Source organism: Phacochoerus africanus, chromosome 12 (genome assembly GCF_016906955.1).
Source record: "Phacochoerus africanus isolate WHEZ1 chromosome 12, ROS_Pafr_v1, whole genome shotgun sequence".
Taxonomy (NCBI): domain Eukaryota; kingdom Metazoa; phylum Chordata; class Mammalia; order Artiodactyla; family Suidae; genus Phacochoerus; species Phacochoerus africanus.
In genome coordinates this window covers 28,628,291-28,650,165 of record NC_062555.1, presented here as the reverse complement: position 1 = coordinate 28,650,165, position 21,875 = coordinate 28,628,291, and the positions used below count along the sequence as shown (strand labels likewise).

The following is a 21,875-nucleotide window of genomic DNA, read 5'->3' as shown; positions in this document are numbered from 1 at the left end:
CTATGCCCCAGCTGTGGCAACACTGGATCCTTTAACCCAGTGTGTTGGGCCAGGGACCACACCAGCATCCTGGTGCTGCAGAGATGCCGCCGCTGATCCCCTTGCACCCCAGCGGGAACTCCATCCACAATGTGCACTTGTACATAATTGCATTTACGTTTCCCCATTCCTATGCTTTTGTGTGCTTTCCGTTGTTCGCTGCTTTGAGTCCCAACTCTGCACATATTAGTTTTTAATGTCTCATTTCTTTGACTTCAGTTTTCTAAAATTATACCAAAAATAAGAAGTTTCTGTTATATTTTGCTCACTGACAGTTTGCTTGCCAGAAATATTGCCATTTACCAATGTCACTGGTTTGTTGTCATTTCCATTTTAATAACTAGTGAATCTGAGGATTTGATTTTTTGTTTCCTTATTAGCAAAGTGTGTGTTCATATTTTTGTCCTTAGAATTTTGTGGCAAGTGAAATGGGGGTGATAGGCTAATATCTGTAAGGATGGTTAACATACTTAGCTAATAAACCTTTATGTTATACTTATTGTCTACATTCCCCCCCACCCCGCACCTCCTCCTCCCCTGCACCCCCCCCGCCCCCCGTTATATTGACTTTTCCTTGGTTTCATTTTGTTATGCGGTCATTTTTAATTTTGCATATTTGAATCTATTAATCCGAAGATCTTCTTACTGAAACAGTGTCCACTTCTCTGCGCTTTCTTGTAATTTTATTTAAAGTGTTTATATCTTTGAGTCATAGAACACATGGCAGTGTACTGTGAGGAGTATGAACCTAAAGCTAGTTTCTCTCTGTGTGATTATCTTCTTATCCCTGAAACATTCAGAAACAGTTGCAGCACATATTAAATTGTTGCTACTGTGTGGAGTTCCCTCTGTGGCATAGCGGGTTAAGTACCTGGCATTGCTGCAGCTGTGGGATAGGGTGAAACTGCAGCTCATATTTGATCCCTGGCTCAGGAACCTCCGTATACCTTGGGTGTGGCCAAAAAAAAAAATTAAGATAAATAGGGAGCTCCCTTCGTGGCTTAGTGGTTGACAAACCCGACTGGGATCCATGAGGATGTGGGTTCGATCCCTGGCCTTGCTCAGTGGGTTAAAGATCCGGTGTTGCCGTGAGCTGTGGTGTAGGTCAAAGACGTGGCTTGGATCCCTCATTGTCATGGCTGTGGTGTAGGCCAGCAGCTGTAGCTGTGATTCGACCCCTAGCCTGGGAACTTCCATATGCTGCAGGTGCAGCTGTAAAAAAAAAAAAAAAAAAAATTTTAATTAAAATAAATAAATAAATAGTTGCTACTATTTGTCAATTATCTCACCTCTAAATAATGTAACTTTATATGGAATTATATTCTATACTCTTAGGTAATAACAATAATGAAGGTCTTTTTTGTTTGTTTGTTTGTTTTTGTTTTTTTTTATTACTCAATGAATTTATCACATCCGTAGTTGTGTAATGATCATCACAATCCAATTTCACAGGATTTCCATCCCACAACCCCAGCACATCCCCCCACCCCCCTGAAGGTCTTACATGTAAAAATGTACAAGATGCTGTCAGATTATAGCCTTAATGCATGAATTATTTAATAGAAAAATGAAAATCAGCCAAATAGTTAACTCAATCTAGAAAATTATAAACTAAAACAAAGGCGAGCAATTGAAGGGATCACGAAACAGAAAAGCAATAATTGATAAATCAGCATTAGTAAACTCAGGCTCTGGCTCTTTGAAAAGATGAACATGTGATTTTAGGAATGTGCATGGCATTTAAATAAAGATCACGAAAACATTTTAAAATTATGTTACATTTTTATGTAAAATTTTATGCTAAGTCTAATGATTTTCTAGAAAGAAAAGGTTTTTCTAGAAAAAGATAAATGATGCACGTTGTTTTAATGAATCACCAGGCAATCAATTGGAAAGTTTGTCAAAGAACTAGCCTGAAAAAAAAAAATAGAGAAAAACAGAGATGCTGATGCCAGTCAATTTCATAAGTAAGCACTTTTGAACCTTCAGAGAGCAGATAAATCCTATTCCATTTAAACTATTCTAGAGCATAGCAAAGAGTAGAGAATGTCAAAATTATGAGGTAGAATAACACACTAAAGTCAAAACAAACAAAAACTGAAAAGATGATTCAGAAGAGAACTACAAACCCATCTTGAAATGAACACAGCTGTAAAAATCCTGAATGAGCCATTAGTAAGTCAAACCCAAAGTTATATTTAAAGAGTCCTTATACCATGGTTAATAGAGATAATTCCAGGAATGCAGTGTATATTCATAATAGAAAAATACAAAGCCTGGATGGAATCACACCAAAGCACGAACAGTGTTTACCTCGAACTGAGGATTTTTTGGAGTGGTTTAAGTTTTTTCTTTGTGTTTATTTATACTAATAATTTCCAAATTTTCGACCATAACTGTGAATTGTTTTCATAATTAGAACAGCCAAAAATTGCACTGATGGCCTTTGATAATTCTTGCCTTGACCTATACATTAAAATCCAGTGGGTAATTACCTTATATCCTATTTTCGACTGTTTGTTGCCATAGTCTTTACCTATTTTTCCGTACGATTATACTGTTTCTGGATCAAAGTCTAGTGTTTTGCTAGGACTTTAACTGGCATTGCCTTAAATGTTTCAGTTAAATGTAGGTTATTATCCTGATCAATCTATTCAACCAGGAAGTGACTGAATTTTCATGTCAGATTATCCTTTTATTTCTCTCCTGAGGATTCTATCTTTTTTGCTTTTCCTGTGTCTTCTTCATCCAAAGTTTATTATTTTAAGGTGAGCTGATAATGTCTACTGCTTTTATTAGTAGATCTCTTTTACTGTAATTCTTAGTGTCCTGTAATCTTTTTAAGTTTTATCCAGGATACAGTTTTTCTTAGCTTTTTATCAAATAACCTGTACTTTGCTAATTTCATAAATGCAACAAAGTTTTAAGCATTTTGTTTTCTTAGTTGCCAGACATTTTTAACCCCTAATTATTAGAAACGTTATGTTTTATTTTTTGTAGAGTCACGGTGGTAACAGGAGTGACGACGCCTTTTGCGATCCCGAAGATGAATGGGAACCAGACATCACAAACGTTCCAGCCTCCTCGTTCTCCAGAAGGCGGTGAGGACCTTGCTGTTGCCGGCTTTCTTGTTCTGGGTGCACACAGGTGTCATTTCCTTTTTAGAAGAACTAGCCGTTGGCTTGATGGTGACCTGTGAACGGCTCCCAGTGTGTTACCGATCAAGTTACACTTAGAGCATTAAATTGCTTAGCACTCAGTTAGAACAGGGAAAAAAGTCCTCAGTGTGTTACCATGTACATTTTAAGAGCAACTTAGAATAGCATAAATCTGATTTCCTACAAAAATGAACAGGGTTTATTACGCTGAATTACCCTTTCTCAAAACCTCAGTGTGTTCTGAGATACTTTATTGTGGGTTATAGAGGCTGAAGTGCAGTCAGGTTCGTCTGAGCACCTCAGAACAGTAAACCATGCGACAGGGGCTTCCGTACGTGATGGATGTTGCTTATTCACCACCGCATGGAGGACTTGCGCAGTGAATAGATGCTTTTCAAGTAAAAACTGGTTCTGCTTAGACCGCAGATGCTTCGATTATAAAGAGGCACATGGTATAATAGAAAGGCCTTCGTCTTGGAACTAGTTTAGCCCCTTTGTTTGGTTTTTAAACCAGACTCCCGTGTCCTGAGGGTATGAAGAGAAATAAGAATACCCCATGTGTCAGAGGCCAGGCCTGGAGGACTCCAGGGCCAAGAGCCGGTGGTGGAGACCTGAGCTGGGGTGGGCAGGGGGCTGGCGAGGAGGGCAGGCTTTGTCCGCATTTGGGAGGCAGAATCCTGGGCCTCAGGGGCTGGTGAGGGGGTGACGGTGATGCAGGGCTGCAGGGTGGGCCCTGGTCTCAGCATGACCTGGGGGAGAGCACGGTCCCCGAGGTGAGAAGTGGAAGGAGGTTATTGTCGACTTGCTGAGTTTGTTACTCAAAGGTCTAAAGCTTCAAAGAAGGGATTCAGATGTTTTCAGGATGTAAAGTCTGGCATTTCACCCACAAAAGCATCATCGTCCTCGAGAGCGTGTGCTGACTGCATGCCAGGCAGGGGGTGGTCTGCCGTCCTCACCCCCATTTTACAGATGAGGTGACTGAGGATTTAAAGAGATTAAGTGACTTGTCCAGGGTCATGCAGCTGTTAGGAGGAGGAGCTGGTTCAGAGATCCTGAGCTTCCTGTCTGCTGTGCTGTGTGGCCTCTGTGTTGCACAGGCAAGAATAGCACCTTTCTGGTTAAGATTTGTTTTAATTTCATCACCTTCGGCCACAGCTCAGAATCTGTTGGGGTTCTAAACCTTTTTAGGCCTTTCTTGGTTTTGACCATGCTTATTATTATTTTTTATTATTATTTTGGCTGCACCTGGGGCATGTACAAGTTCCACAGGCAAGGATCGAACCTGTGCCACAGTAGTGACAACACCAGATCCTTAATCTGCTGAGCCACAAGGGAACTCCTGACCACGCACATTTTAAACTTTTTTTTTTTTCTCTTTTTAGGGCCACATTTGTGGCATGTGGAGGTTCACAGGCTAGGGGTCGAATCGGAGCTACAGCTGCCAGCCTATACCACAGCCACAGCAGCTCGGGATCTGACCAGCATCTGTGACCTACACCACGGTTCTCGGCAACGCGGGATCCTTAACCCACTGAGCGAGGCCAGGGATTGTAACTGTGTCCTCATGGATACTAGTCGGGTTTGTTACTGCTGAGGCGCAATGGGAACCCCAAACTCATTGATATTAAATTTAATTAAATTTAAATTTAGATATAATTAATATCCTCTAAGAGGTGGAACTACTTAATAACAACCTTTTCCCTTTGTTTACTGAAGTCTAACTGCTCAGCTAGAGTTAAGAAGTAGCCAAGATGTAACAAGCCAGACACTTAGATGTTCTGTACAGAACAGCCAGGTATTTCAGGCTGAGGGACATACAGAGCAGGTACTTTAGACAGATGCTGAGCTCCCTGTGTCTCCCTTACAGAGCAGTTATTAGGAAAAGTCACAGGTCCCACCTGACCTGGGTCCCTGTTGTGCCCCAAGTAGCAGAGGCCCAGGACGTGAGCCCTGGAGGCTTCCGTGTCCTTGTCTGTAAGGAGGGGCCCTGTCCTGGGACCAAGTGGTCTCTGGTGTGGACCGATGGAGAGCAGAGCTGTGAGGGGTGAGGCCAGGGGCCTGCAGCCCAGCTGCCTGGATGGCTGTGCAGTCAGCAGACGCTCTTCCTGCTGGGCGCTTGGCGAGCACAGAATGCTGTGAAGTCTTGGCGTGATTGCGATCCAGCACCAACAAGCAGCAACACGGAGACCACACAGCTCAGAAGGGACTCGAGCCCACCTCTAACTGAAATGGCACACCCTGAAGCCTAGGGTCTCGATGTCTCAGCGCAGAAGGAATTCGGCGGGAGGCAGAGTGTAGTTAACAAGTAGGTTTACTGAGAAAGACTCTCCTTAGACAGAGTGAGGTCTGTCTCAGGAGGTGAGCGGCCCTGAGGTACTGGGCGGTGAGTTTTTATGGGCTGGGTGATTATGGGAGGATTATTCCAGCTGTTTTGGAGACGGGGTGTGGTTTCCAGGAATTGGGCCTCTGCCCACTTTTTGGCCTTTTCTGGTCCTGTCTGGAACTGTCCTGGCACCTGTGTGTGGTCACAAAGATGCTGATGGGTTCCAGGGAGCGTGTACTGAGCTCAAGGTCACTGGAAGTCTTCTGCCAGCTTGGACCGTCATGTCCTCTGGGGCTCAGTCGTTCTTTAAAGGTCATGCCCTGCCCCATCCCTGTTTCAGCATCTTCAAGTGGTTTGTCTCGAGGACTTCACAGTAGAGTCGGCCTCTGGCGCTCAGACGAGCTCACTGGTCCTTAGGGCTTGGGACACCTCCACCAGCCTAGAGGGACAGCCTCCCGAAATGCAAACCAGACCTGCGGAGTCAGGAGCGTGTGATTTACAAACTGCTTTCGATTCGAAAATTACTGGTTTCTTGCTGCTTAGTATAAACAGATACGCACTCTGTGTGCTTAGGATTGTGGATCACAAAGGAGCATTAATTATTCACCTTAAAAATTTAGCCTATGGAAAGTCAGCGATCCACATCTTATATCCTGCTGACTTTTAGGTTCATTAGAGAGTCACTAGAAGTTTCCATTGTTACCGAAAAATCAAAACAACATTTTCTAAGATTTTGAAATCAGGCGTTTTCATTTGGCAGAGCTGTTTTTGAGAACTTCTATAATTTAAAGATACGGTTGGTTTTTTTTTTCAAAACATGACTAGCTCTTGGTCAGAAGCCTTACATGTGACGTTTCAGCCTTGTACGAATGTTGATGACAGACAGCATTGCAAACTCTGAGAGCGCCCGCAGGTAGTGGAGACGGACGGATTCTAAATCATGGAGCCGCTTCTGGGCAATGATATGCCACAGTTGTTCTGCAATGAAACAGACGGGTCAGGCTGCCTGTAAATTTTGATGTGTGCTGTCGACAGTTAAAAGCAAAATTTCCCCTGATGTTAAGTAAAAATTCTTTGAAAGGAAGGTGGCAAGCATTTTCTACTTGGAGTTGAAGCATTGTTTAACCGCAACAGAATGGACAGACTCAGCCCTCCTGGTTCAGACTTAGTGGGACCCCAGCATGTTCCCTTTCACTGAGTAAGAACACTGTAGCCTGGGAGAACTGGTGGTTTCTCTCCCTATTAACCAGGTATCATTCTGTGCTTTCCTGGTAGGAATTCATGGGCGGAGCTTATATTTGAAACATTTAGATGACCACAGATGGAATACTTGTTTCACAATCTTTTCAACAAATACTGTTTTTCTTGGCATCACCAACGGTAGTAGGGCCTCCTGTGAAGAAAGACTGCCAGGGGCCACAGGACCCGGATCTGGGCCACAGCTCGAGAGTGTCACCGACTCTCCGGGGCTGGAGTTGGGGTTTAGAGAACTGGCCCCCAAGTGGTGATATGGAAGCACAACAGCTAGATAGCCCATCCCACTCAAGGGCGTGTGTGTGTGTGTGTGGGGGGGGGGGGGCAACAAGTGCTTCCCCTCTAGGTTGGGGGGCGGGGAGGCGGGGGAGGAAGCTCGTGATGCAGAATCTCAGGCACCTCCTCCCTTTTGCTGTCTACACTTCTCAGCGCATACAAACCTTCACCCTGACCGGCTCCCTGTCTAGAACCCTCCTTGGGATACCGGCTCAGGGTCAAGCCACTTTCCCTTGGTTGGCACCCGCGGTGGGTCCCAGACAGTGGCCCTGCCCTCAGTTGGTTCCTCTATCACCAGCCTCCCTCGGCCTGGTGCCCCTTTCAGCCGCCCCAGCCTGCCTTCTGGCAACTCTGGCTCAGCCTGCAGTGTCCGTGCCAGGGGGTAGGGGGAAGGTGGGGTGGTGGGGGAAGTCCAGGCTCTCAGCCAAGTTCTTCCCCAGAGACCACCCCCCCGCCACTCTGAAGTCCTCTGTGCTCTCAGAAAGGCACGTTAGTGTAATTATTTGCCTTATTTCTCTCTTTCCTGTGGACCTGCAGCTCCATTCGCCCAGAAGCTGTGTTGTGTGTTTGACCGCAGTATCCAGAGCCTGTAAATCATAGGACAGTTGGCCCTGGAACAGCGTGGGTTTTCAGTAGTAAATGCTCGGTGGGGGCTGGGGGGGGCGCTGGTTCAATCTGAGGATCTGGAGGACACTCGTGTGCAGAGGTGACTGTACATGTTACACGTAGACTTCCAACTGTGCGCAGGGTCGGCATTCCAGCCCCTGAATTCGGGGGTCAGCTGTATGCTGTAAATATTTACTCCACTCAGTTAACCATAGGCTTAGAATAATACCTGTAAAGAGTGGACTTCTTGCTGAATGATCCAGATGAATTTAACCCGCAATGAAAGTGTGCCTGTGGAAGACATGCACGTGGATGTCCACTTCTTCAGAGAATTGAAAAGGCAGTGTCCTCCGCGGCGCGATGCCATTCGGCAGAGCTGCTCATCGGTGATTCCTCCGTTTCCAGGAGCAGGAGTCTGATGAAGAACCGGAGGGTCTCCGGCTGCCTGCAGGGCCTAGAGGCCCGCTCGGCCCAGGATCTGCGCTCTTCCCATCCAGCAGGTACTTGTCCGCAGATTTAGTCGAGTGCTGGGAGGGGCGCCAGTCTCTGCTCTCCCGCTGCCTCGTCTCCTGAAAACAGGAGGGTGGACGAGGGCTGCCCTGCATCTGAACTCTGCTCTCTGATGTCATTCAAAGCCTTTGGTGGAAGGTCTGCCTCAGATGTTGGCGCTGTGTGTACATTCACAAGTACGTGAGATATTCGTCCTTCAGGATAGAGTGGTGGGTGATGAGGGAGCCTGCCGGAAAGGGTGATGGCCATGCTGCATGCATTGATTCGAGTGGGGTTGCTTGGTGCACACGTTTGTACAAGTCCAGCTGTACACTCAAGATATGTACACTCTACGCCTATGTAAACGGAGTATTAAAATCGCCGTGCAGTGTAATACTATTTGATAAAGGTTTCCGTGGAGTGTCCATAAAAAAAGAATATCTCATCTTGACTTTAAAGACACTAAGTTTTTTTTCTTTTAGGAAGATAATTATTATCCTACTACTTTTAAAATCGAAGGTAAAACCAAACGTGCTGTAGGCTCTTTGTTTACCAGCAGAATAAAAGGTCATATATCTGTGGTTGCAACGTATTTATTCATTATAATTTAAGAGTAAGATGTTTTATAAAGGTATCTTTTCCAGATAACTGAACCTGTCTCTTCAAGGGTCATTTTTTTTTTTTTGAGGGGCCTTTTAAAAAACGAAAATATTAAGAGGAAGTTGGACAAACAAGAGGCCTCGTTTGCAGTTTTCAAAGGGGGAGCTGGAAATCCGCATGTGCCCTGGGTGTGAACCCCGCCTGGGTGGCTGTGTGTATGTTTGTGTGTGTGTGGGAGGGTGTGACAGGTGGGGTGAGATGCAGGGGTGGGGGTGGGGGCACGGTCCAGCTTTGGAAAGTCAAGCAAGTATCTGAACTTCTTACTTTCAGGGGCTGTGTTCTTTTTTTTTTTTTTTGTCTTTTTGTCTTTTTGTCTTTTCTAGGGCTGCTTCTGCAGCACATGGAGGTATCCAGGCTAGCAGTCCAATCGGAGCTGTAGCCACTGGCCTACACCAGAGCCACAGCAACACAGGATCCAAGCCGAGTCTGCGACCTACACCACAGCTCACGGCAACGCCGGATCCTTAACCCACTGAGCAAGAGCAGGGACGGAACCCGCAACCTCATGGTTCCTAGTCGGATTCGTTAACCACTGCGCCTCGACGGAAACATCATGAGATGTTCCTTTTAATGTTGCCTGCCCTGTTACTGCCTGCTTTTCCAGCTTATGAATTAATTAACCTATTTTACTTGTATTTATTGTGTTTATATTACTTTATTTTATGTAACTGCCATTGTTTTCACCAACTCACAGTTCCTTAGATGTTACCAAAAAGTGAAAAGGAGATTAAGGGAGTTCCCATCATGGCTCAGCGGGTTAAGAACCCGATTAGTATCCAGGAGGATGCAGGTTCTATCCCTGGGCTCACTCAGTGGGTTGAGGATCCGGCGTTGCTGTGAGCTGTGGTGTAGGTCACAGACGTGGCTCGGATCTGGTGTTGCTATGGCTGGAGTGTAGGCCAGCAGCTGCAGCTCTGATTCGACCCCTAACCTGGGAACTTCCATGTGCCGCAGGTGTAGCCCTTCAAAAGGAAAAGAGAAAAAAAAAAAAAGGAGATGAAGACAGTGGTACATGATATCCGCTGTTATCTGTATCCATAGTGACCAGCCTTTGGAGTGATGCTGTTGAGAGGGGGGTAACGACTCCCTCCGTGGCACATTCTCACTTTGGCACAGAGAAATGAGGGTGCACAGAAACAGGAGAGGCTCCTCAGGACTCGGGACCCGTGCTCTGTAATTGCTTGCACTGATGCATTTGCTGGGAAGTATTGAGGTGGCTGTTTTCTGTCGGCACAGGCGTCTTGGGGAACTCAAGCCACGTCTCCCCAGCGTCAGCAGAATCCTTCCTTCCTGGAGTTTGCAAAGAATTGATCGGTTCATCATTAGAGCTTCTGGGACAGAGTTATGATGAAGAAAACACCATGGCAGACAGCCTGATTCGTAATTTCCTTAAAATCCACGATGTGGTACTTGCAATTTCCAAGGCCCATGGGGAGCAGGACGAAGACGGCCCCTGTAATCGTAAGCAACCACAGCTTTACCCACTCATGGGAACCACTGTCTTCTGTGCTGCTTTGAGTGTCTGTCCCCGCAGGCCTGTGCTGAGTCTTCTCAGTGTTTTCATGGCGTTCATACGCGAGTTCTTTTATCCGGAGATGATGTCTTCTCATGACGTTTCTTCTTCTTTCTAAGTGTTCTCTGATCGAGCAAACCAGTACCTCGCTGTCCAGGTAGCAAGCGCTTTCGAACAGCTTGCGGTGCTGGTGACACACTGGCTGAGCGGCGTCCTGCCTGGCGCCGGCCCTGAGGGTCTGCCGGACGAGCTGAGACAGGAGGTGCGGAACCTGGGCGCCTGCCTACAGGTGTTTCTGCAGGTAAAGTGATCTCTGATTGGCCGTAGAGTTCGTTGGCTCCGGAAGTATCTGCTGACTTTCTCCTGTTCTCGTCTTGCCCAAAATTAGACCCATAGGATTTTCAGAGGCGCTTTCTGGGTTGAAATCCTGAGACTCTTGGTGTTTAATAACTGATTGATTGAACTGAGACTTTCCAGGGCTTTCTGTGTGCTGGGCACTAGCAGTTCCCGTGATCTACACATATTAGCACCTCTGGTCCTCCTGGCAACTCCGGATGTGGGCACAGATGTGGTCACCCTCCTACCAGTGAGGACAGGCTGAATGGGCAGGGTGACCATTAAGTCATGGACTTGACCCCAGGTGCTCCGGGCCACCCTGCCCCTCCACAGGGGTGCTGGGAAGAGGGCGGAGTCCCGTTCTGGTTGTGGGGGGTTCAGCTGGTGGTGGGTTAGGCACAACCCGCTGGCACAGCAGCGAGGAAGGTAATTTTGTTTCCCGGTACCTGTTTCCTTATGTCGGGTAAAAGGTTTGGCTGTGGGAAGAGGTAGATAAAAGTTGCTTTCTCTCATATCAGATCTGTAGGCGGCCGTGCTGGCTTCCTGGGAACCTCAGTTCCTTCCAGGACGTCCCTCGGCTGTGCCTGGAGCTGGTCCTGGGGGGGTACATTCATGTCCACTGTGGTGGGGCTCCGTGGGAGCTGGGTGCACAGGATGGAAGAAGGAAGAAGAAGGGCAGGGCCATGGGGGGGCCTTCTTTTAAGGGAAGTTTCTGGAAATTGCCGGGTAACATTTCCGCTTAAGTGTCTTTGGCCAGAACCTTGTCACATGACCACATGGAGCTACAGGTGTCATGGGAAATAAACTTGCACTCTGGAGGCTGTGTGCCAAGTGAGAAGTAGGGGGTTCTGGTTCTGTGGGAGAAGCAGGGGCTGATGCTAGAGACTCCCCGCCATCTGCCAGTCCCCAGATTTCCTCCAAGAGAACTCCCGTGTATATGGGGGAACCCAGGAGGAAGCCCAAAGGGTTGGGCTTCACTTTTAGAAATGAATTATTGGAGGTTTCCTGGTGGCACAGCAGGTTAAAGATTTGAGGTGGTCACTGCTGTGGCTCAAATAAATGCCATGGCATGGGTTTGATCCCTGGCCCAGGAAACTTCTGCCTGCCTTAGGCGTGGCCACACACACACACACACACACACAAAAACTCAAAAAAACAAACAACCCCCGACCCCCACAAAAACCCAAAAAGGAAAAATTAGGCTTTGTAGCAAAATGCTGTTGAATACTTGGACAGATCTGGAAGAACCCACCAGGGGACTCCCAGCTCTGCACTGTACCGGGCGCTTGGCCCGATCAGCATCCTGAGATGCTGGTCTGTCTAGTTGTCTTGACTGGTCTGTCTAGTTGTCTTGAAATCAGGTGTGTGGCTTTCATTGTCCACTGCTCTCCCCTAGGAGGTCTTCTCCCAAGACCCCGCCACCCAGTTCTCCCGTTTGCCTCTGGCGGTGACCCTGTGCTTCACTGCTGGTGCCTGTAGCGCCTGTGTTCCCATCATCACAGCCGCAATCGCTGCAGGTGGAGGGAGGGCCGTCTTCTCCCCCAGGCCTGCCCGGTGCTCGGTCTGGCACCTGCTATTGAATTAATTATGGACTCACAGGGATGAAGGGTCCCTTTGGAGATAGGTCACAAGGAAAGAGAGTGACAGTTATCAGGAGGTGTGGGCTGCAGGCAGGGGTGGGCCAGGGGGCAGAGCCAAGGCTCTTGGACATCACGGAGCCCCGAGGGGGAAGGGCAGGTGGAGTGGGCGGGGGGGCCACCTCGGCTCCGGCCCACGTGGGAGCAGGACGGCTGGGTCCCTCAGGCCACTGACTGACCCTGGAGGTGCTACAGGACAGTAAAAACCAAGCCAAAGCCACCGTCGGCATTTGGGAACCCCGTGTCTGTGTACAGACCGCAAGACTCTGTGAGTCCCCCGTGCCCGTCTGGAAGAGAAGGCAGCAGTTCCCACCTGGTGAGGCCGGTGTGACAGGGAGGCCTCAGGACTGGGCTGGAGCTTCCTGCTCCAGGAGGAGCACTCTGACGCAACTCGGGGCTGCGGCCTGCTGCCCCGTGAGGACTCGGGGACAGAGGGACGAGGTGACCTGGAAGGAGAAGCTTACTGGATTTAGGAACCAGACTTTGAGCATCCTCACGTGGCAGTGATGCAATTAGCGGGCGGGGAGCAGCACCCAGTGTCAGAGCAGCGGGCCGGAGTGGGAGGTGGGGGGTGGCCGGGAGAGGAACTGGATCCACCTGCCCCCTTCCCCCCCTCTTCCCTTCCCGGCCCTGATAGACGACGGCATCTCTGGTAGCATCTGGCAGCCTTGCAGCACAGGCAGAGTCCCGCCCCTTTGGGGCACCAGCCGTCTGTGCACACCTCTTAGCTGCCGGCTCGCCCTCCGCCTCCTATTAGCGCAGCGGCTCCTTGAGGGAAGGCTGTAGCTCAGTGGCTTCATCCCTGTCACTGTCACCATCATCTGGTTCTGGCCAGATCTGCGGTGCTCGTCACCCCGTCAGTGAACAAGCGCAGACCCCTGCCCTCGGGCTGGTCCTCTCGCCTTTACCCCCCTGCGGTCGCACGTGTCTGACCCTGGGCCCATCTCTCTCTCACAGGGATGCTCTTCAGATATTTCGTCCATGGTGACAGAGGCTCAAATGCAAGTGACACGGATGGTCCGGCGAGCTGTGGGGCACGTGGGGCAGTTGGCAGCCCTGGCCGGGGCAGAGCTGCGCCTCCTGGGGAGCAGCACCGGCGGGGTGGCCGGGCTCCAGGTACCGGGGAGAGACTCCTCTTGGGGGACGGCCAAGGCATCTGGCCGTGTCACGAGGCAGGATAAGTCTTGTTTATCACAGTGTCACCACTCGTACTAGTTTAGCAGGTTGAGAACTGCTAGAGCTTAACTCACCTGGAGGTTGGCATCCTCAGCGTACCTTCTGGTCTTTGATGGTTTCATCTGCCGTGGAGCTTTGCTCAGGCAGTCGTCAGTGAAGAATGCGCTTACATCTTCACGTAATTCTAGAAGATGTGTGCTGGCTTGCCTTAATTATTCATGCTACTGAAAACGGTATTATATTAAACTGTTTGTTCCAGCCACCGTGTCCTGCCTGAGATGATGAACGTCCTTTACCACGAGGAATACAAAAATTACCAACGTGCTAGTCTTAATTCTGGTTCTTATTCTACACCTGCTGGTTCTTACTTAGCTTTAGTTGAAGGCATAAACTTGGAATGTATTACAGTCCTACAATAAGCAGAAAATAAACCTTCATTGTTGGATAATTTTTAAAAAGTACAGAACTTGAATTTGCCCGGGAATGCTTCTTCTAGGATGACTTTGTGGCTGCTCTGTGCGATGGCGTGGGCTCAGGAATAACGAGTCTGCTAGATGCTGGACTTGAAAAAGCGAAAGAACTTCAGGATGAACTCCTAGGACAGAGTCCCCAGAATGAGGTAAGGAGAACAAAGGGATAGATACCCTTTAGCACCAGACAGCCCAGAAAGTTGCTTTTTAAAGACAGTCTAACCTGGTGAACGAGGCTTTTATAAAGTTGTGTAGTTTGTGTTGCGTTATTTGTACTGCCAAGGCAGGTGATATCATTTCAGGGTGATGTGTCCCGAGTCACCCTGAGGCACCGCAGCCCCTCTCGGGTGATATTTCGAGGGGTGCAGCCGTGGCCGCAGGCCAGGGTTCTGCGTTCACTGAGAGGACGGAGCGTGTCGGTGACACCTAGTGTCCACTCTCTGCTTCTGTTTTTCCTGCTTGTCTTTAGGGCTCGCTTTTCCCCTTAAGGATGGAAACTACCATTTATGGGTCCAATATCTTGAACAAGGGGCGTTCACATCAGTTGTTTCATGTCGAGATATGGGACCGAGGGTGATGTCAGCGGCTTCCTAGGACAGGCCCTCCCTCCCTCTCCCTGCCTCCCACCCGAGTTAATTCACACTGAAGCGTCAAAGCCGTGCTGTCCTGGAGGTCCGCCGTTGGTCGCTGGAGGATCTGTGTGTGTGACTCGTCTAGCGACTGTCCTCTAAGTCACTCAGTGCTCTGACCCTGTGTCTCCACCTGTCACGTGACACCACCTGTGTCACCGGTTGTGAGCCGCTTATTCTTCATGTCACTGGTGGAACAGTCCCTGAACGAGGCACTTTAGTTGGGGTGACCCCCACTCACCGCCTGTGGTGGAGCTGCTGCCAACCCCGTGCTTCCACTGAGCTGGGGCCCCGGCCAGGGTCCTACATGCTGCCTGCCTGGCCCCCAAACAGGCTGCTGCTGTAAGTTGTTTTCTCTATTGAGAGCTGACAGTAGTCAGGTGGGCGCTCTGGAGTAAAAGGTCAGATCTCCTGACCGTGGACTTCAGACTTGTCTTGTTGAACAGCTTGTTGATACCCCCCTGTGTCTGAGTCAGAGCCAAGGGGGCTCCTGGGGCCACGGATGCTCCCGTCACCCCCTGCACGGATGGAGACTCACCTGCTTAGTGATGGATCCGGGAAGGGCAGTCGAGGGGGGGACCGTCAGCACCCCCCTACCCAGGGCACTTTTTCCAGGAGGGCGTGGGAAGTGAGATTTCACCTTTGCTTTTAGCAAACCCTTTGCATGAACGTGTTCCTAGCTCCCTGAGCCGAGGGCGAGCTTTTCACGGGAGCTGGAGAGGGTCCTCTCCCTGCCTTCAGAGTGGCGGCACCTCGGCCTATCTCTGTGCAGCCTGTCTAGGAGCAGGGAGACCTGAGCCTGGCGTTGCTCTCCCATGTCCCACGTGGCTGAGCCTCGGTTGCTCAGGGGTGACCCCGCTGACTGCAGCGCACAGGCAATCCTAACCCTAGTCACTCGGCGGGCACCTTCCTCTCTCACTCTGTGGTTTGTTTTGTCCTGTTTTTAAAATAAACACATTCCGAAGGAACTCACATTGTCACCAAGTCGAGATCTGTGGGGCTGATTGTGACCAGCAGACACGAGCTGGTTTCAATTCCGTGGTGCAGCTCCAGGGCGTCCCTAACCCAGCCCTGCTGACACCTGCAGCCCAGCCTTGCCTGGCGCCGGCGGCCGTGTCCACACTTAGATGCTTTATGTATTGCTCTTTGCAAAGTAGAAGTTCTGCTGCCAGCAGCACAGAGGGTACAGAGGAAGTTCTTGGAAAGTGGAGCTGCAGTGTGTGTTGCGGGTTCGCTCAGCGAGTGGTGAAGCTGGTGCAGAACCAGCGTGGGTGCTACTTTGTGGAAATAAACAGCGAAAGGGTCAGGCCCATCTCGCATGAAATCGATGTGATCTGCTGTCCATGCAGACCTACACCCCGCATTTTCTTTCTGCAGAGCCTCAGCCGTGCGAGTTTTAGCTTATCCTACCTGTTCTTAGAAGTAGGTTAAAGAAAAACAACATATCTGAAGAAATATAAAGTAGGCTCACACACGAGGCACTGGAGCTATAATTTAAAGCCGGAGTTAGGGGGACAGAGGAGCAGAATTTGATGTCCTTTTTTTGCCACGAGGAGGAAATTGTGAGTTAGACCCCGGGAAGGGCTGTGTGGGTGATGCTGGTTAAAGGCGTCTGCAAGACGGCCTCCAGGGGGCAGCACTGAGCAGCACAGGCAGCGGGCTTAGCTGGGTTCCGCCCTGGGTCCCATACCGCAGAGTGAGGCCACCACTTACACAGGGCGGGGACAACTGAGAATCAGATAACAAAGCCACTGAAGCTGAAATGACTGACACACAGAGCCGCGCGCTGTCTGATCCCTCTTGTACTTAGAATCTAAAAACCTGTGCGCTCCCCGATGCAGGGCTGGGGGTGGAGGTGGGCGGGAAGGGAGGCGGGGCAAAGGCTATAAGGCGTACAAAGCACACCTTCCAGCTGTAAGGTAAATAGGTCTTGGGGATGCTGCCTCCGGTGTGATGACCGTAGGTAACAATACCGTGTTGTATGTTTGAAAGTTGTGAAGATGGTAGATCCTAAAAGTTCTCATCTCAGGAAAAACATTGGATGTTCCCCAGACCCTTGGTGGTCATTTGAAAGTGTTGCCACCTGAAGCCAGCGCAGGGGCACAGGTCCTTTCTCTCCGTCGGCCTGGTGTGGTGCATAGATAAAGACCCGAGCATGTGCTTCTTGCTTCATGTATTAGTTACCAAGGGAAGGTTTGGAAATTTCACTCCTATAAATATTAATAGACCAAAGCTATTCCTATAGCCAGCATCAGAGGGTATCCATATTTAATGTAGAAGCAATGTGTGATTTATTTCGAAAGAAATTCCACATGTATGATTACTCTAGCCGCTTCATTATAGGGTCGGTAGTAGAACTCCAGGCTCCTGACGGCTGGGTCAGAGCCCTCCTCCCGGCAGATCCCACAGCCTTCCAGGACTTTTCTACATCCAAACAATTATTTGTATTTTAAAGCACTTTCACATTCTCCGTAGGTTGCCAGGCAGATGGAAACTAACGCCTTAGGATTGATTGGCTCCTTTGAAAACCTCTGTGCCGAGTGGAAAACAGTAAGAGGAGCTTGACGCTGTTTTTATGTTCAGTTTCATTTAGTGTGTTTTATCACTGCATTTGGGTCCAGTGTGGGTTTTAGTTCATTTTTTGTTTTTAGCCAGTTGACTCCCCTAAGCTTGTTCAGTTGAAGCAAGTCCAGGAGCTTTCTTCCTCTTGGATGTTATAACTTAGTAGTTTTGGGATAGATAAATATTGTCTAGAAATTGATTAGTATGAATATATTTTATCTGTTTCTTATTGCTATTGGCTTAGTAGCTGTCTGCTTCTGCTTGAATAGTCAGCACAGGCTAAAAAAATGTGTTTAATAGTCAGTAGGCCCAAACTACAGGCAAGTTAGACAGCTTATGTTATTTTCCTGTCATAGCAAAATAGAAAAATATAAACTATAGAATCAGCGTGTTGAGAAATTTCTGCGGCTCGAAAATGTTTGTTTAAATGAAATAAATGGGAGATATAGAGTTGAACTCTTGAAAGTTAAATAGATTTATGTCTTATTCCAACTTTGGATAATACATGGTACTGTTGTTTCATTTCATTCTCATGTAAGAGGATGATTAGACTTTGATTTAAAGTTAATTAAAGGGAGTTCCCCTCATGGCTTGGCAGAAGCAATCCAACTAGGATCCATGAGGATGCAGGATTGATCCCTGGCCTCGCTCAGTGGGTTAAGGATCCGGCGTTGCCGTGGTGTAGGTCGCTGATGCGGCTCAAATCTGGTGTTGCTGTGGCTGTGGTGTAGGCCAGCAGCTGTAGCTCCGATTCAACCCCTAGCCTGGGAACTTCCATATGCTGCGGGTGCGGCCCTAAAAAAAGCAAATAAATAAATAAAATTAATTGAAGATTTTTATTTCTTTTGAAAACAGTAACTGTTAATATCGAACTTGGGTCTTGCTTGTGGACGTAAAGCCCTGGAGAGGAAATTAAACTCAATCTGTTTTTTGAAGATAAGATGCTGGCACTTAGAATCATTTTGACCAAACCTTTCCACCAGGTAGCCTATTATGTATTTTTAAAAATATGAACTTTATTCACACAGAAAAGTTGCCAAACTGAAGTACAGGAAGACGATTCTGGATGCCGAGACTTGAAGAAGATGGTTAATCTTGCCCCGGAATTCTTGAAGTTAAAATGTTGCTTAGAGCAAACTATTCAAATCATTATTTCTACACTGAAAGGTATACACTCCACATGGGATTCGTGGTTAATCCGAGTTTGGTAGTTTTTGCCCGTCTTTTCATTTCTAGTCTGATTCACTAACTAAAGTCTAATTAACACTCACTCCTTCACGGACTTCAACCACCCGGAGGAACTGGTGTGACTGAATTTCCACTTAATAAATATGAGTTCCTCCGCCTGAATCATTAGCTCCTCAAAGACAAGTTGCTTATTTAGCAGATGGAGTGAATAATCTTAGGTAGTTTGAAATTGTCTTGAACAGGGTCCCTTTAAAGCTGTCTCCAGTCACACAACGGTGGTAAATTCCTGATGGAAAATGACGCGGGTAACTAGCTGTCCCTTCTCGCACAGGGCGCCCGGCCGACGTCCCCCTCCTCAAGGACTGTGTTGAGAGTCTGCGCAGCTCGGCCCGGGGGCTGCGCGGTGACCAGAGCACCGGCTGCTCCGAGGGCCACGGGGAGCTGGAGTCTCGGGCGGCCTCGCTCCTCCTGGGGTTCGAACTGGTGGAAAGACCTGGTGTGTTGGAGCCCCGGGCAGCGTGTGGTCAAGACCCCAGAGCAGAAGGCCACGAGCAGCAGGGGAGCCGGCCTGGCCCCCGGAGGGACCGGGGTGTCCCGAAGCGAGTGTACGAGCTCCAGGGCCCAGTCCCGGGGGGCTCAGGGCAGGGAAGGCCCGGGGAGGATGTGCCAGCTGGTCCAGGAGGGCACTGGGGAGCAGTGTGAGCCCTGCCGGGCCGTCCAGTCTGCGGGGGCGCCTCCCGGGGATGGGCTTGCTGGCTTCGCGGAGCCCTCATTCCAGCGCCCAGTTAGAACCGTGTTTACCATGTTGGATCTTTGCAGCAACAGAGTGAGAGTAACTCAAAGCCAAGTGAGTGGTCCTTTCTCGCAGCGCCTTGCATTTTCAAGATGTATCTTTCACATCGACGTGCAGGCTCTGGTTGGTTCACAGCCTGTGTGTCAATGGTTTTAATGGTTATTGTGGTGATGGTAAGTTATTTTCCTGTGAGTGAAAACCTTTGCGCTTGTATCTTCTCTCCTCTGCCGATGGCTACGATGAGGTTTATGGTCAAATTGCCAAAACACGTTGAACTAGGGCAGCTCAGCTTGCCTTGTTGAATTGAAAGCTCTTTCCTTGAAGGATTAACTGGTTGCCGACCTGAGGAGTGTGTTCATGGCACAGTTTCCTGTTTCTTTCCAAATTATAAGTAGCTTCCTAAGTAGAGTAGGATTCATATTAATGACAGGGTTTGCTGGCATAATAGTTGACTTCCTTATCCATGGGGGTGGGGGGCTCCCTGTAGGGGCTGTGTGACTCTAATTTAAAACCAATTAAACATCGCCAGAATCACACTCAACTCTTGGATGGGGTTGGGAGCTCAGAGGCTGTACCTTTTCCTGCTGATCTTGTTTTGATGAAGGAGTAATGAGAGAGTTTGCTCACAATTATCAATCCTTATTACATCTCACAGCTCTAAAAACCTTCCTCTGACCATCAGGTAATGAAGACGATACCCTATTTGGGCATCTTCCATTAAGGAAATAGTTCGACATTTTTGACTGTAGGAATGTGTGTAAGTTGGAGAGAGACATGGTGATTCGGCTTGGGTGATAAGAGCAGTTCCTGGAGAATGGTTTTTTCATTTTATTTTTTATTTTATTTTATTTTTTGTCTTTTTAGTGGCATATGGAGGTTCCCAGGCTAGGGGTCGAATCAGGAGCTGTAGCCACCGGCCTACACCACAGCCACAGCAACGCAGGATCCTTAACCCACTGAGTGAGGCCAGGGATGGAACCTGCGTCCTCATGGATCCTAGTCGGGTTCGTCACTGCTGCGCCCTGATGGGAACTCCCTGGAGAATGATTTTTAAGTCACCTGGTCGTTCTTTTTGCCCTTTTCACTGTCAGATACACGGCACCCTTGGTGTGGCTGGTGGGCGTCGGCTGTTGGTGCCACGAATGAATTTGATGGTTTTCTTGTTAGGCAGAGCTTGTTCTGACTAAAGGACCAGTATTTATTCACAACATTAATGAACTGTGCTGTGTTTTCAGGTGCTTTGAGATGGTGCAGTATAACTCATTTGCTCTCCTTTTCTTTCTTTTGGTTTCTGACTTTTGAGCTTGGGTTCCTTCTGAGGTGCTATGTGTATCTGTTCACTGACGCTCTTTCAAGTGGCATTTTCGCTATCAAGTTTTACAGAGGGGACTTTTCCTGAAGACTGTACCTCTTTGAAGAACTCCCTAAAGTATTAGGATCACAGTTTTTATCTTCACGTTCAGTATTTAATCTTGACCTTCCGTTTTCCAAACTTATGCCTTCATTGGTCAGAAACCTTTTAGTGTCTTTGTAAATGTATTTATCTATATATTTATACTCTGGATTGTTACACAATTTTTGAATGGATGGTGAAACAGTATATTTGCTATTGAAATCACGTGTACTAATAAGAAATGTATAATAAAGAGAATGCCTTTAATAAGTCCTGCCTCGTGCTCTAAGGTCCAGCTCAGGTTGCTGGTAAAGCTAGTGCCTGCCCTCCTTTCCTTCACCAGTGACGAGACCCTCGTCACTGTGCCCACAGGGCCACCCTTGGGGGAGCGTCCGCCCTGGGCCAGCGGCCCTGTCTCAGGCTCAGAACCCGTGAACTCGCTCCATCACCCGCCTCGCTCATGCCCCAAACCCGCAGACCTTCCTCCATGGGGCCCGGCAGCCTGTCTTCTCCATTCCCACTGGCCAAGCTCTGTTCAGGCTCGGTTCCTGCCGAGAGGCCGCTGGCGCCCCATCTCACTCCCAGGGCCCCGTTCCCTCTGCCCGCCGCTGCCAGTCTCCAGGAAGCTCTTCTTAATCTGAGTCCATCTCCTTGAATCCTCCTCAAGAACTCCTGGGCTTTGCTTCCACCCACAGAGTGATGGGCAGATACAGAGCTCTGCGTCTCCTCCTGCAGGCAGGCCTCCAGGGGCATCTGTGCCTTCTGGCGTGCGGGTCTGGGCAGAAGTATCCCTCCTCCTGTCTGCCTCCTCAGGCCCTGCCATCTTTATGAGAATCTCTGGGTCACATTCACTGCACCCCCAGGCTGAGGTGGGCAGGGCCTGAGAGGCTGAGGATGCAGTGACGGAGGAGACAGCTCGGACCTCGGGAGGACGACAGGATGGTGGCTCAGCAACGGCGGTGTGGCCGGTGGCCTGACGGGACAGGTAGGTGGCACCCAGCCCGCACGCTGAGACCTGATGTGCAGGGTCGGGCCCGGTGGGGAGGGGTGGGGGTTGCTGAGCGTCGCAGCAGAGAGACCCCCATGTGCAAACCTGCAGCTGGCAGGGCTGGGGGCATGGCCGGCAGGCTGGGCGGGGGCCCAAGGCAGGGGCATCCTTGGAAAGACATCAGGTGGGCCTTGGACCCACAGTGGGGCCCTTGAAGGGTTCTGAGCCAGGAAGTGAGTTTGAATTTGGACGCTAAGAGGTGTGTCTCTGTAGGATAGAGCCAGCGTTGGAGGGGGCGGCTGGAATGGCTGGGGGGTGGTCACCAGGACACTGGGACTGGGGTCGTGGGTGTGGCTGGAGACAAGGCACCAGGTCCCAGCAACAT

At 49.1% G+C, this 21,875-nt stretch overlaps 1 protein-coding gene across 1 annotated transcript in view; it reads left to right on the top strand.

Annotated features, from left to right (window-relative positions):
• KIF14 (kinesin family member 14) overlaps positions 1-19,977 on the top strand; it is a 49,872-nt gene extending 29,895 nt beyond the window's left edge. The window contains exons 21-29 of the mRNA XM_047755311.1: positions 3,040-3,140; positions 8,062-8,156; positions 10,042-10,266; positions 10,438-10,619; positions 13,249-13,407; positions 13,964-14,086; positions 17,042-17,116; positions 18,157-18,295; positions 18,648-19,977. Coding sequence (XP_047611267.1) covers positions 3,040-3,140; positions 8,062-8,156; positions 10,042-10,266; positions 10,438-10,619; positions 13,249-13,407; positions 13,964-14,086; positions 17,042-17,116; positions 18,157-18,295; positions 18,648-19,018 — 1,470 coding nt within the window. The 3' untranslated portion in view covers positions 19,019-19,977. The remainder of the gene's footprint in view (positions 1-3,039; positions 3,141-8,061; positions 8,157-10,041; positions 10,267-10,437; positions 10,620-13,248; positions 13,408-13,963; positions 14,087-17,041; positions 17,117-18,156; positions 18,296-18,647) is intronic.
• Positions 19,978-21,875: the final 1,898 nt, after the last annotated feature.